We start from the raw sequence: 15,862 nt of genomic DNA on the forward strand, positions 1-15,862 counted from the left end.
AGCCCCACCTAGTACTTGGGTGAGTCTGTTTCGGCAGACCTTCCAGAGAACGGGGGTCCATCTGGTTTTGGCCAGATGGACCCAAGTGAAGTACCTCAGTCCCTGTCTGGAGCCTAATGCCCCGGGGGATCAGGGTCAGGTCCTTCCCTAGTGGAGGATCAGTGTAACACCCGTTGCACGTTTCTGTGTTTCACTCTTTATGTGTGTGTGTTTCACTCTTCACTCTTTCACTCTTTATATGTGTGCACTTTTTTTGGCTCCGGCTGGAAGTTTTTAGGTGTGTTTTGCACTCCACTAACTTTAAAAAAAAATAAATAAAAGCTCTCCATACCCTTTTGTCTAAGATCAAGTGTAGTATCTGTTCTTATCAATTGCCAGTGGAGGCGCTATGCTACTCTCAAGTGTGGGGAGGGCAGATGCAAATCCAATGGTGTCATTGCACCTGGAAGGGCGGTTTCGGTAGTGACCGGTGTCTGGGCACCCTTTGAGATGTCAACGGGGTCGAGTCTGAGCCGTCCAGAAGGGTGCTCCTGGTGAGGATGGGTGCTGCATCGGGTCTGGCTGGCCAGAGGGTCGGGTCCCTGGCCTAGATTGGGGTAGCTCTAGCTCCGGTCAGTTTTTCGAGAGAGAACACTGGCTCCCCTTTCCCACCGGGGGAGCGGTTAGTATTTCCCAAATGTAATTAGGTAGGAGTGATGGGAGCGAGGGTTGAGCCTGATAGTAAGGGCTTTCCCCAAGCTGCCAGAACTTCAGGCCTTCCTGGCTGGGGTGGGGGCTGCTCTGACCTGGGCTGTTGGTCAGGGTTGTGACAAAGCCTGTGGTGAATGTGCCCCTGAAGTGTCAGTTCAGGGGTGCCGCACAATCACTGTGAGTGAGGGTCACTTTGATTTATGGCACCATGGTCACTTCACCATACACACATTTTGCACACCTGCGTCTAGAGCCGAGTCTTTTGCCTAGGACCAGAGGAATTTTTTATTCCTGGCTGAAGGGCCGGCCATTGTATTACACAATGGTCGCTTTTCACTTCTCCCACTTCCTTCTCTCCCACTTTCTATTTTTTTTTAACCCGTGTTTGTCACTTTTTTGTATTTTTTTGTTTGGTGTTCACGTTTGTCACTGTGTGATGAGTAGGGTGTGGGTCCTCGGGCCTACTCTGAAAGTCTTGGGAAGGGGTGGACATGGCCTTTTGGCTTGGTTCGCTCTCTCCCAAGGGGTCTCCCTTCGGGGGAGCCCCACCTCGTACTTGGGTGGGATGTTTCGGCAGACCCTCCGGAGAAAGGGGGTCCGTCTGGTTTCGGCCAGTCCCCGTCTGCAGCCTAACGCCCCGGGTAAGGTCCTTCCTATGGAGGACTAGTGTAACACCCGTTGCACATTTTGTGTCACCTCTTTATGTGTGTGCACTTTTTTTTGGCATCGGGTGGAGTTTTTAGGTGTGTTTCACACGCCACAGGCTTTAAAAAAAAACAAAAAAAAAGCTCTCCATACCACACTACCTTTACATCAGATGACAACACCATCCAGAGGACATTGTCAGGAGGAATGTGGACAGTACAAAGTCAACTAGATATGGTATACCCGGAGCTCTCCTTAACATAACATTACCTTTACATCAGGTAATAACACCATCCAGAGGAGAATGTCAGGAGGATTGTGGACAGTACGGAGTGAACTAGACCTGGTGTCCCTGGAGCTAGGACAATGCGAGATCTGACGTCATTTTCAGATTTCTCTACCAACTCAACAGTACTTTGAATCCCAAAGTAACAAGCCATGGGGTGATCATAATACTATTTAAGGACCAGTTGGTTTTCAGGTTCAAGACCTTATCTTGGATAGGAAGAATCCTATGCCTGCTTGAGTAGAGACACCAGATCTGTCTCGAACAACAGAACATTTTGGGGAGACAAAATGGTATAGGATGTCTCCTCTATTTCAATAAACATGCAAGACAAAGTTTCTAGATTACTATTTTTTGAACCGGGACAAAATGTGATGTGGAACACAAATCTGGAGACGAATAATGCCTATCTGGCCTGTCTAGGCCGCAGTCTCTTGGTTGACCTGACAGACCCTATATTCTTGTGATCTGTATAAATTCAGATTGGATTGGAGATGCACCCTTTAACAGATATTACCATTCCTCAAGGGTAGATTTAATTGCCCGGAATTCCTGATCTCCAACCTGATCTTTTCTTTCTGCTGGAAGCTGATTCAATGGCTCCAAAGGCACTTGCAGAAGTGTCCACCTCTAAAATATATGGCAATGTTGGATCAAGTGATGCAGTATTGGTGCAAATATACAGCGTTTCATCCTGTCAAACGCTTCTTGAGCCTCTGATGACCACTGGAAATGAGTATGCTTCTTTGTGAGTTGCGTGATGGCAAACATAAGGGCTGAAACGTGAAACGTCTTTGATGAACTTTCTGCTGAAGTTGGCAAAACCCATTATTTTTTGTATCCAGTCCAAGATAATATTGACCTTTTAGATGGTCTGATACCTTCTACTGAGATAATAGAACCCAAGAATGAGATTTCTTGATTTTCAAATTCCCAAAAGTTTGTGTTTCCTTAACCCATTCAGCACTCATGTGGGCATGATAAAGCTCCAGTGAGGATGAGAACAAGTACAAGTGTCATCTAAGTACACTATCGTAAATAGGTCAAGAAAGTCCTGAAATATATAATTTACGAAGTACTGAAAAGTGGCTGGTGCATTGCATAGACCAAATGGCATCACAGGATATTCAAAATGTCCAAAACACTCATCCAACTGTGAGATTTTCCTTGTTACATTATTATGTATTGCTTTACACATGTCTGTAAACTGCAACTTTTCCGAATTGCAATTAAAAAAAAATAAATAAATAAAAAAAAATAAAGGAATTACAAAAAATGTCCAAAACAAATTCTGAATGCCTTTTTACACTCACCCCCCTAACTAATACAAACCAAATGATAGGTCCCTGAGGTCCCTCACATATCTAGTTTGGTGTAAATCTTCACAGCTCTGAATCTTTGAAACACCTCAGATAGTGGGAGTGGGTTGTTCTTCTTGATAGAGATCTTGTCAAGGTCTCTCTAATCCACAATATAATCTATTCAAGGGCATAAAGTGTGCTCCTTCTTTTCCAAAAAGAAGATACCTGCCTCAGCAGGGTGTATGAAACCCTTCTCCAGGTTCTCTGAGATATATTGGTGAACTGTTTCCAACTCAGCCTTTGAAAGAGGAAACATTTGCCTAAACGGTACTTCTACACGTGGTAAGAGCTCAAACTGGGCAATCATACAGGTGATGGGGATGGGCGGGTAGATTGTTGTCCTTTTTGTCAAAGACATCCAGGAAATCATAATAAGGAACAAACTGTGAAGAGTCCAAGTCAGTATGAAGACCTAACAGCAGGGGCTGGTCCTATAGCTGGGGGCTGATGGTAGAATTACTGACGGTAAGAAGGTGACACAATGTGGGAATTGTGTGCTTGGAGCCATTGGACAACGAGAATATCTGGAGACAAGGGAAACACAATAATTTCCAATTGGAGGAATTCTCAGTGATCACTGGCAGAATATACAGGGAGCAGGTTGGTTTCAAAGGTTACAGACCCCGAGACATGTTCCAGCTGCTAGGTGCACCATCAGTCTTTGCGTCTTCATATGCAAGGGAATGCCATGTAGTTTGGTAAGGTCAATATCCATAAAGCAACTGCATGTTCTAGAACAGTGGTTGCCAACCTGTCAGATCTCACAGACCACTAAACTCACAATGTTGACTCCTGCGGACCTCTCACATGAATTTTACATACCTTATACACCGAATGCTCTAGTTCTCTGCCCCCCCCCCCCCCCCCCCGCCACCATTATTGGATATCACCTATTGGAAATTTCCTCCTTCTTCACATCACACTCTCTGCACTACTCCTGGCGCCTCCCTCTGAGCTCATCAGGTATCCACGCAGGCTGACTGTATTGAGTGTCAGCTTGCATTGAGAACAACACTGGAAACAACATTGGGTGGTATAGATACGCCACAATGTTGATTTGCCGCAGAACCCCTGGGGGCCACCAAAATGTTCTCATGGACCGCTGATCTAGAATCAATGAGGGCTTGAAATGGAATAGACTTTCTGAATGTCTGCAAGGAAACAGAGCAACATGAGCAGGATTGTTCACCCAGCCACCAAAGAAAAGGAGTATGACTTACATATAATGAGCAGCCTCTCCACAGTAAAGCACAAGCTGGACTGCTGATGACAAAGGGGCTCATTTCTGTATAGAAACCAATCCGCTTCTAACCTCAGCTTGTTCAATTAAGCTTTGGCAATAAAACCTGGAAGCTGATTGGGTTCTACTTCAGATGCAGCCAGTGTGTGACGGGGTATGGGAGGAGCGGTGGGTGCGAGAACTTTCAAGTAACATCCACGTTGGTTTGGGATTGGCCGTTGGTTCTGATCTTCGTTCACGCAATCTCTGGTCTAGCTGAATGGATTGCTATATCAGATCTTCAAGGGAACTGGCAGGTCCATCCTGGCCAAGTCACCTTTAAGACGTAGCTGGGTGTAGTAAGATGTCCGCCGCCTTCTTCTGACTGCAGGTGTTCTGTTAGATTACCTCCCAAGAACCCGCCTTCCAGTGGGCGGGTTCTTGGGAGGAGTTATGCAAATATCAAAAATGCCTTAATGGGTGAGTGTTCATCTGTGTGGATGCAAGCAGCGGGCGGGTTCCTGGGAGGAGTTATGCAAATATTAGAATGCCTTGTTGGGTGAGCGTTCATCTGTCCGGATGCAAGCAGTGGGCGGGTTCCTGGGAGGAGTTATGCAAATATTAGAATGCCTTGTTGGGTGAGTGTTCATCTGTCTTGATGCAAGCAGTGGGCGGGTTCCTGGGAGGAGTCATGCAAATATTAGAATGCCTTGTTGGGTGAGTGTTCATCTGTCTTGATGCAAGCAGTGGGCGGGTTCCTGGGAGGGGTTATGCAAATATTAGAATGCCTTGTTGGGTGAGTGTTCATCTGTCTTGATGCAAGCAGTGGGTGGGTTCCTGGGAGGAGTTATGCAAATATTAGAATGCCTTGTTGGGTGAGTGTTCATCTGTCCGGATGCAAGCAGTGGGCGGGTTCCTGGGAGGAGTTATGCAAATATTAGAATGCCTTGTTGGGTGAGTGTTCATCTGTCTTGATGCAAGCAGTGGGCAGGTTCCTGGGAGGAGTTATGCAAATATTAGAATGCCTTGTTGGGTGAGTGTTCATCTGTCTTGATGCAAGCAGTGGGCAGGTTCCTGGGAGGAGTTATGCAAATATTAGAATGCCTTGTTGGGTGAGTGTTCATCTGTCTTGATGCAAGCAGTGGGCGGATTCCTGGGAGGAGTTATGCAAATATTAGAATGCCTTGTTGGGTGAGTGTTCATCTGTCTTGATGCAAGCAGTGGGCGGGTTCCTGGGAGGAGTTATGCAAATATTAGAATGCCTTGTTGGGTGAGTGTTCATCTGTCTTGATGCAAGCAGTGGGCGGGTTCCTGGGAGGAGTTATGCAAATATTAGAATGCCTTGTTGGGTGAGTGTTCATCTGTCTTGATGCAAGCAGTGGGCGGGTTCCATGTCACCATAGACACATTTTTGGATTTTTTGGGGTGGTGCTCAGTCCATTTGGTTGTTAATATTCTCTTTTTTATTTCCAGGCCCCATAATTCTTACAGCTGGAAGCTCCAGATGCGTTCTCCAAGCTCCGCCCCCCAGTCTGTGGAGGACCCTGGACCCACGGTGAGCCCCTGTCTGAATTCAGTGAGGAGCGGAGTGCCTCCTTACACACACATTTCTTGGTCATATTCAGATCTTTCAGGTCTTCCCTTGTGATGTAATAATAAATCTTCATAGCGCACACACGTGTCTTTCTACAAGCTTTATGAAAGGCACAATATTGATGAATAGAAGTCGTAGTTCCCAGATGGCAGAACAAATTCTGGTTTCCATATCCTAAAGAATGAAGTTTAATCTGCTTATTTTTTGCATTCCCCCCTCCCCCCCTCCACTACATCATAATGACATTATTAAATAAAACCTTTCCGTTTTCATTACAACCAGTGATATTATCACTGGGTCTCTGTGCTTCTCTATGCAATGCAGGCAGATCATGCTGTCTGGTGGGAGGAGCCGGCAGGGTTCTGTACATAACTTCCCGATAACATCCCAGCACCCGACCTCAGTACTCCTCCCAAGAGCCCTCTGTCCTGATGCAAGTAGTGGGCGGGCTCTTGGGAGGAGTTATGCAAATATCAAGATGCCTTGATTGGTGGGTGTTTGTCTGTCCTGATGCAAGCAGTGGGCGGGCTCTTGGGAGGAGTTATGCAAATATCAAGATACCTTGATGGGTGGGTTGTCCGTCTGTCCTGATGCAAGTAGTGGGCGGGCTCTTGGGAGGAGTTCTGCAAATATCCAAATGCCTTGACGGGTGGGTTGTCCGTCTGTCCTGATGCAAGCAGTGGGCGGGCTCTTGGGAGGAGTTCTGCAAATATCCAAATGCCTTGACGGGTGGGTTGTCCGTCTGTCCTGATGCAAGCAGTGGGCGGGCTCTTGGGAGGAGTTATGCAAATATCAAGATGCCTTGATTGGTGGGTGTTTGTCTGTCCTGATGCAAGCAGTGGGCGGGCTCTTGGGAGGAGTTATGCAAATATCAAGATACCTTGATGGGTGGGTTGTCCGTCTGTCCTGATGCAAGCAGTGGGCGGGCTCTTGGGAGGAGTTATGCAAATATCAAGATACCTTGACGGGTGGGTTGTCCGTCTGTCCTGATGCAAGCAGTGGGCGGGCTCTTGGGAGGAGTTATGCAAATATCCATATGCCTGATGGGTGGGTGTCCGTCTGTCCTGATGCATGCAGTGGGTGGGCTCTTGGGAGGAGTTATGCAAATATCCATATGCCTTGATGGGTGGGTGTCAGTCTGAAGGCGTGGGCGTTCCTAGGCAGGCTGTGTTTGCATAGGTAACACCCACATGTGATGCTGCGCTCCGTGATTGAAAGAACTGAAATTAATGAATAAAAGGGGCGGGGCTAGGGACAATCAGGCTAGGACTAGGTGATGCTGGAATTCTCTAGCCAGGAAATGAGGGCGGGGCTTTATCTGACTTCCTGCAGCTTCTAATGCACATTGTGAGAAGCTCACAGTGTGCAGTAAAATCAAAGGAAGCCATTTCAGACCAGGAGAGGATCCGGTACACCTGTGCAAAACTGAAGTTGGAGGCCAGAGGTCAGATCTGAACTCTGCAGCCTCCAAGCATTTAATTACAAGTCCATCTGCACTTTGTTTCCCCCCCTTAGTCTTCCTGCAAAGTCCTGCAGTTTCCTGTTGATCCTGCCAGTGAAGTCCACCTAATGCAGCTTCCTGTGATGGGGTGACAACGATGTTACACTGCTCCTGATCTCAGAGCAGAGTTGTCACTCTCATACGGGCTGTGCCCTCATGCAGTACAAGGGGGGGGGGGAAACATTTTGGAGGGGGTGGCGGCTGTCAGCATTGACAAGCATTGTGGATCAGCAACTTGGAACCTTCTCATTGGACGCCAGAAGACTGATGTACAGAAATCGATGGATCTGCCCTATTGGCTGCTTTCCCTGTGCTGGAATAGTGAGCAGAATGTATGGTGCATGTGGGGTAAATGAGCCCCCCGAGCGTCTGATATACGTGGTCTGCACTCAGAGGCTGCGCGGTGACTCCTCATTCACAATTCTCTCCCTGCCAGGAACTTCCTGGAAGAGAGATGAAAGTGGCCTCCAGCTGAGGGGCGCTTCTTCTTTAAATAGATCAGATAAGCTCTCACATCCGCCTGACCTATGACCTCACCGCACCAACTACGCCAGGAATGTCAGGCTGGAGTACACCATCCAATCAGCATAGAGTATTCCTCTACAGCAATGACAACACAAACAGTACACATTACCATTTACAGGAGAACATCAGATATGTCTCTTATCTTCCCATAGAGTGTGTCCTGCTGGGACTCCATTGTATGAGCCAGGACCACCCAAAATATACCTGGGGGGGGGATCCGAGGATGTTATACCTGGGGGGATCCGAGGATGTTATACCTGGGGGGGGGGGTCAGAGGACGTTATACCTGGGGGGATCAGAGGACGTTATACCTGGTGGGATCAGAGGACTGTATACCTGGTGGGATCAGAGGACGGTATACCTGGTGGGATCAGAGGACGTTATACCTGGTGGGATCAGAGGACGTTATACCTGGGGGGGATCAGAGAATGTTATACCTGTGGGGGATCAGAGGATGTTATACCTGGTGGGATCAGAGGACGGTATACCTGGTGGGATCAGAGGACGGTATACCTGTGGGGGATCAGAGGACATTATACCTGGGGGGATCAGAGGATGTTATACCTGGGGGGATCAGAGGATGTTATACCTGGGGGGGATCAGAGGACGGTATACCTGGTGGGATCAGAGGACAGTATACCTGTGGGGGATCAGAGGACGTTATACCTGGGGGGATCAGAGGACGTTATACCTGGTGGGATCAGAGGACAGTATACTTGGGGGGATCAGAGGACGTTATACCTGGGGGGATCAGAGGACGTTATACCTAGGGGGATCAGAGGAAGGTATACCTGGGGGGGGATCAGAGGACGTTATACCTGGGGGGATCAGAGGACGTTATAACTGGGGGGATCAGAGGACGTTATACCGGGGGGGAATCAGAGGACGTTATACCGGGGGGGGGGAATCAGAGGACGTTATACCTGGGGGGGATCAGAGGACGTTATACCTGGGGGGATCAGAGGACGACGTTATACCTGGGGGGGATCAGAGACGTTATACCTGGGGGGGATCAGAGACGTTATACCTGGGGGGGATCAGAGGACGTTATACCTGGGAGGATCAGAGGACGTTATACCTGGGGGGATCAGAGGACGTTATACCTGGGGGGATCAGAGGACGTTATACCTGGGGGGGATCAGAGGACGGTATACCTGGGGGGATCGGAGGATGTTATACCGGGGGGGGATCGGAGGATGTTAAACCGGGGGATCGGAGGATGTTATACCGGGGGGGATCAGAGGACGTTATACCTGTGGGGATCAGAGGATGGGATGTTATACCTGGGGGGATCAGAGGATGTTATACCTGGTGGGGATCAGAGGACATTATACCGGGGGGGGGTTTCAGAGGATGTTATACCTGGTGGGGATCAGAGGACATTATACCGGGGGGGGGGGATCAGAGGATGTTATACCTGTGGGGATCAGAGGATGGGATGTTATACCTGGGGGGATCAGAGGATGTTATACCTGGTGGGGATCAGAGGACATTATACCGGGGGGGGGTTTCAGAGGATGTTATACCTGGGGGGATCAGAGGACATTATACCGGGGGGATCAGAGGACGTTATACCGGGGGGGGATCAGAGGACGTTATACCGGGGGGGGATCAGAGGACATTAGACAGGGGGGGGGAATCAGAGGACGTTATACCTGGGGGGATCAGAGGACGTTATACCTGAGGGGGGAATCAGAGGACGGTATACCTGGGGGGGGATCAGAGGACATTATACCTGGGGGGGTTCAGAGGACATTATACCTGGGGGGGATCAGTGGACATTATACCTGGGGGGGATCAGAGGACGGTATACCTAGGGGGGATCAGAGGACGTTATACCTGGGGGGGATAAGAGGACGTTATACCTGGGGGGGATCAGAGGACGTTATACCTGGGGGGGATCAGAGGACGTTATACCTGGGGGGGATCAGAGGACGTTATACCTGGGGGGGATCAGAGGATGTTATACCTGGGGGGTTTAGAGGACGTTATACCTGGGGGGGATCAGAGGACGTTATACCTGGGGGGATCAGAGGACGTTATACCTGGGGGGGATCAGAGGACGTTATACCTGGGGGGATCAGAGGACGTTATACCTGGGGGGATCAGAGGATGGGATGTTATACCTGGGGGGATCAGAGGATGTTATACCTGGGGGGGATCAGAGGATGTTATACCTAGGGGGGATCAGAGGATGTTATACCTGGGGGGATTAGAGGACGTTATACCTGGGGGGGATCAGAGGACATTATACCGGGGGGGGGGATCAGAGGATGTTATACCTAGGGGGATCAGAGGATGGGATGTTATACCTGGGGGGATCAGAGGACATTATACCGGGGGGGGATCAGAGGACATTATACCTGGGGGGGATCAGAGGACGTTATACCTGGGGGGGATCAGAGGACGTTATACCTAGGGCGGGATCAGAGAAGGTTATATCTGGGGGGATCAGAGGATGGTATACCTGGTGGGATCAGAGGACGTTATACCTGGGGGGATTAGAGGACGTTATACCTGGGGGGATCAGAGGACGTTATACCTGGGGGGGATCAGAGGACGCTATACCTAGGGGGGATCAGAGAACTTTATACCGGGGGGGGATCAGAGGACATTATACCTGGGGGGATCAGAGGATGTTATACCCGGGGGGGGGATCAGAGGACGTTATACCTAGGGCGGGATCAGAGAAGGTTATATCTGGGGGGATCAGAGGATGGTATACCTGGTGGGATCAGAGGACGTTATACCTGGGGGGATTAGAGGATGTTATACCTGGGGGGATCAGAGGACGTTATACCTGGGGAGATCAGAGGATGTTATACCTGGGGAGATCAGAGGACGGTATACCTGGTGGGATCAGAGGACGGTATACCTGGGGGGGATCAGAGGATGGTATACCTGGGGGGGATCAGAGGATGGTATACCTGGGGGGGATCAGAGGACGGTATACCTGGGGGGGATCAGAGGACGGTATACCTGGGGGGGATCAGAGGACGGTATACCTGGGGGGGATCAGAGGACGGTATACCTGGGGGGGATCAGAGGACGTTGTACCTGGGGGGGATCAGAGGACATTATACCGGGGGGGGGATCAGAGGATGTTATACCGGGGGGGGGGATCAGAGGACATTATACCGGGGGGGGGGGATCAGAGGATGTTATACCTAGGGGGATCAGAGGATGGGATGTTATACCTGAGGGGATCAGAGGATGTTATACCTGGGGGGATCAGAGGACATTATACCGGGGGGGGGATCAGAGGACGTCATACCTGGGGGGATCAGAGGACATTATACCGGGGGGGGTTTAGAGGACGTTATACCGGGGGGGGGATCAGAGGATGTTATACCTAGGGGGATCAGAGGACATTATACCGGGGGGGGGGAATCAGAGGATGTTATACCTGAGGGGGGAATCAGAGGACGGTATACCTGGGGGGGATCAGAGGACGTTATACCTGAGGGGGGAATCAGAGGACGGTATACCTGGTGGGATCAGAGGACGTTATACCTGGGGGGATCAGAGGACGTTATACCTGGTGGGATCAGAGGACGTTATACCTGGGGGGATCAGAGGATGTTATACCTGGGGGGGATCAGAGGACGTTATACCTGGGGGGGATCAGAGGGCGTTATACCTGGGGGGATCAGAGGACGTTATACCTAGGGCGGGATCAGAGAAGGTTATATCTGGGGGGATCAGAGGACGGTATACCTGGGGGGGATCAGAGGACGTTATACCTGGTGGGATCAGAGGACGTTATACCTGGGGGGATCAGAGGATGTTATACCTGGGGGGATCAGAGGACGTTATACCTGGGGGGATCAGAGGACGTTATACCTGGGGGGATCAGAGGACGTTATACCTGGGGGGATCAGAGGACGTTATACCTGGGGGGATCAGAGGACGTTATACCTGGGGGGATTAGAGGACGTTATACCTGGGGAGATCAGAGGACGTTATACCTGGGGGGATTAGAGGACGGTATACCTGGGGGGGATCAGAGGACGGTATACCTGGGGGGGATCAGAGGACGGTATACCTGGGGGGGATCAGAGGACGGTATACCTGGGGGGGATCAGAGGACGGTATACCTGGGGGGGATCAGAGGACGGTATACCTGGGGGGGATCAGAGGACGGTATACCTGGGGGGGATCAGAGGACGGTATACCTGGGGGGGATCAGAGGACGGTATACCTGGGGGGGATCAGAGGACGGTATACCTGGGGGGGATCAGAGGACGGTATACCTGGGGGGGATCAGAGGACGGTATACCTGGGGGGGATCAGAGGACGGTATACCTGGGGGGGATCAGAGGACGGTATACCTGGGGGGGATCAGAGGACGGTATACCTGGGGGGGATCAGAGGACGGTATACCTGGGGGGGATCAGAGGACGGTATACCTAAGGGGGATATCAGAGGACGGTATACCTGGGGGGCATCAGAGGACGGTATACCTGGGGGGCATCAGAGGACGGTATACCTGGGGGGGATCAGAGGACGGTATACCTGAGGGGATCAGAGGACGGTATACCTGGGGGGGATCAGAGGACGGTATACCTGGGGGGGTTCAGAGGATGGTATACCTGGGGGGGATCAGAGGACGGTATACCTGGGGGGGATCAGAGGACGGTATACCTGGTGGGATCAGAGGACGGTATACCTGGTGGGATCAGAGGACGGTATACCTGGTGGGATCAGAGGAAGGTATACCTGGGGGGATCAGAGGACGTTATACCTGGGGGGATCAGAGGACGTTATACCTGGGGGGATCAGAGAAAGGTATACCTGGGGGGGATCAGAGGACGTTATACCTGGGGGGATCAGAGGAAGGTATACCTGGGGGGGATCAGAGGAAGGTATACCTGGGGGGGGATCAGAGGACGTTATACCTGGGGGGGATCAGAGGACGTTATACCTGGGGGGATCAGAGGACGGTATACCTGGGGGGGATCAGAGGACGGTATACCTGGGGGGGATCAGAGGACGGTATACCTGGGGGGGATCAGAGGACGTTATACCTGGGGGGGATCAGAGGACGTTATACCTGGGGGGGATCAGAGGACGGTATACCTGGGGGGATCAGAGAAAGGTATACCTGGGGGGGATCAGAGGACGTTATACCTGGGGGGATCAGAGGAAGGTATACCTGGGGGGGATCAGAGGAAGGTATACCTGGGGGGGGGGGGGGATCAGAGGACGTTATACCTGGGGGGATCAGAGGACGTTATACCTGGGGGGATCAGAGGACGGTATACCTGGGGGGGATCAGAGGACGGTATACCTGGGGGGGATCAGAGGACGGTATACCTGGGGGGGATCAGAGGACGTTATACATGGGGGGATCAGAGGACGTTATACCTGGGGGGGATCAGAGGACGGTATACCTGGGGGGATCAGAGAGAGTGGTGATGTCGCTCTGTATAATATAACTTCTGTTTGGAGAGTGGTGATGTCACTGTATAATATATCATATCTGGAGAGCGATGCTGTCACTCCAATTTTAGTAATATTTGTATTTTTCTCTCCAGGTGAATCTCACTGATCGGCCGTCAGTCAGTCTGGATGACAGTGACCTGGAAGTTCGTCTGAACAGCTGGAATCTCGGGGTAATATACTGACCCTAGAATATTATTATTGATTTACTGATATATCCCTCCATTCTGTGCACGAACCAATCACAGCTCACTTTTCAGTGGTATATGTTTGTCACCATATGGTTGGATATAAACCTAAGACATAAAATATGGACAAAGCACATACCTCTATAGCAGTGGTGGCGAACCTTGGCACCGCAGATGTTTTGGAACTACATTTTCTATGATGCTCAGCTACACTGCAGAGTACATGAGCATCATGGGAAATGTAGTTTTAAAACATCTGGGGTGCCAAGGTTCACCATCACTGCTCTATAGTGTGTACTTGTCTCAGTCCAGAGCACTAGGTGTCGTTCCTGTCTGCTGCCTCCTTTCCCTGCTATCAGCATGACTAACTTCTGACACATTTTCCTGACACCAAGAGATAAAAGGTAACCGGGGAGGGAGCTCCAGCACACAGCTTGTGATTGACAACCTCAGCTCTGTTCCTGTGAGCTATGTGAAGGGGGTGTGTTTCAGCTCTCTGTCCCCTGCTTTCTGAAAGCTCAGACAAGCTGAACAAGAGCATTTTAAACTTTTTGCAGGGTTTAGTTCATGCTGGGAGTCATTGCTGCAGCTCTTTATGGCCACATAGCAGTGCTGAGATTCTGGGAACACTCATTGTCTTACGCTGGACAGTGACAGCATTTTTAAACAATTCTTACATGACACAGATTGGGGATGTCACATAGAATAGGAACATCACACAGATTGGGGACGTCACGTATATTGGGGACGTCATGTAGATTGGGAAAATCACATACATTGGGGACAAGACTCAGATTGGAGACGTGACACAGATTGGGGACGTCACATAGAATAGGAACATCACACAGATTGGGGAACATCACGAAGATTGGAGACATCGTGAAGATTGGGGACATCGTGAAGATTGGAGACATCGTGAAGATTGGAGACATTGTGAAGATTGGGGACATTGTGAAGATTGGGGACATCGTGAAGATTGGAGACATTGTGAAGATTGGGGACATCGTGAAGATTGGAGACATCGTGAAGATTGGAGACATCGTGAAGATTGGAGACATTGTGAAGATGGGAGACATCACACAGATTGGAGACATCGTGAAGATTGGAGACATCACACAGATTGGAGACATCACACAGATTGGGGACATCACATTGAATATGAATATCTCACAGATTGCGGAAATTGCGTAGATTGGAGACATGTCGTAGATTGGGGTCATCACTTTGAATAGGAACATCTCACAGATTGGGGAAATCACGTTGATTGGGGACATCACTTTGAATAGAACATGCAACAGATTGGGGAAATCATGTAGATTGGAGACATCACGTTGATTGGGGACATGATATCTGGGGACATGACGTAGATTGGGAATGCCACGTTTATTGGGAATTTCACATTGATTGGGGACATCACGCAGATTAGGGAAATCACGTAGATTCAGGACGGTACCGCTTGGCACCCCACTTAGGTGCATCCGTCAAACAGTGCCTCCTGCCCTCCAAAGCATTCCAGCAGACCAAGAGCTAATACCAGCCCTTTTTCCCCAAGCACCATACACATAACATGTTGAGGTAGAACCAAAGGGGAATGATTGTTTATTGAACAGAAAAACAGGTTTTTATACACTAAAGAAGTAGGTCAGTCACCACATGAACAATAAAATCAAATATTTTATTCACACAATGGTTAGATAACAAAGTAGAGTTGACACAAGGCTAATCACATCATGTTGGATCCTCCAAGAGTTAGCTAAATTAGCCAACAGACAGAAACTATAAGTGACTCAATTAACAATGGGAATTCACACCTAGGAGGCACACAATGGGAGAGACACAAACTTGTGTATTCTGTCCACTAGACAAGTCATCAGAAGACCAACAATGTTCCAGCAGTCTGATAAAGTGGAATTAATTTATCTTTATAGGTTTCTTGAGGGATATTGTTGATGAATATTTCTGTCCCAAGGGAGGGAGCCTCTCCAACCCAGTCTGCAGGAGGGCCACCATATTTCCCTTGACAATTAACCTGTACAGAAATAATATTACACCTTTCCATTCACTCCAGAAGGGGAGCATTTTTGTCCTTATTCAGAGAAGTAATCCAAGCCTTGCTCTCATCGCCCATTACGTTGTTGTCCATCATTAGAGAATGATCTGCTCTCTCCATGGGCCATAATCAGTGGGTAGGAGGCTTGTCCCTAGTCCCCTCCAAAAGCCCCTATCCTAGTTGGGTCTGTCACAGGAACGTCACGTACTTTTGGGGACGTCACTTAGTTTGGGGACATCACGTAGTTTGGTGGGGCGTCACGTAGATTGGGGATGTCACAGAGATTGGGGATGCCACACAGATAGGGGACTTCACTTTGAATAGGAACATCACACAGATTTGGGAAATCGCGTAGATTGGG

At 49.7% G+C, this 15,862-nt stretch overlaps 1 protein-coding gene across 1 annotated transcript in view; it reads left to right on the forward strand.

Moving 5' to 3' along the window:
- LOC141114264 (centrosomal protein of 112 kDa-like) overlaps positions 1 to 15,862 on the forward strand; it is a gene marked incomplete at its 5' end in the record, with an annotated part of 269,004 nt that overhangs the window by 39,080 nt on the left and 214,062 nt on the right. Inside the window, 2 exon segments of the mRNA XM_073607849.1 lie at positions 5,675 to 5,756; positions 13,359 to 13,436. Of these exon segments, the coding sequence (XP_073463950.1) occupies positions 5,675 to 5,756; positions 13,359 to 13,436 (160 nt within the window).

This window comes from Aquarana catesbeiana, linkage group LG12, assembly GCF_042186555.1.
Source record: "Aquarana catesbeiana isolate 2022-GZ linkage group LG12, ASM4218655v1, whole genome shotgun sequence".
NCBI lineage: Eukaryota > Metazoa > Chordata > Amphibia > Anura > Ranidae > Aquarana > Aquarana catesbeiana.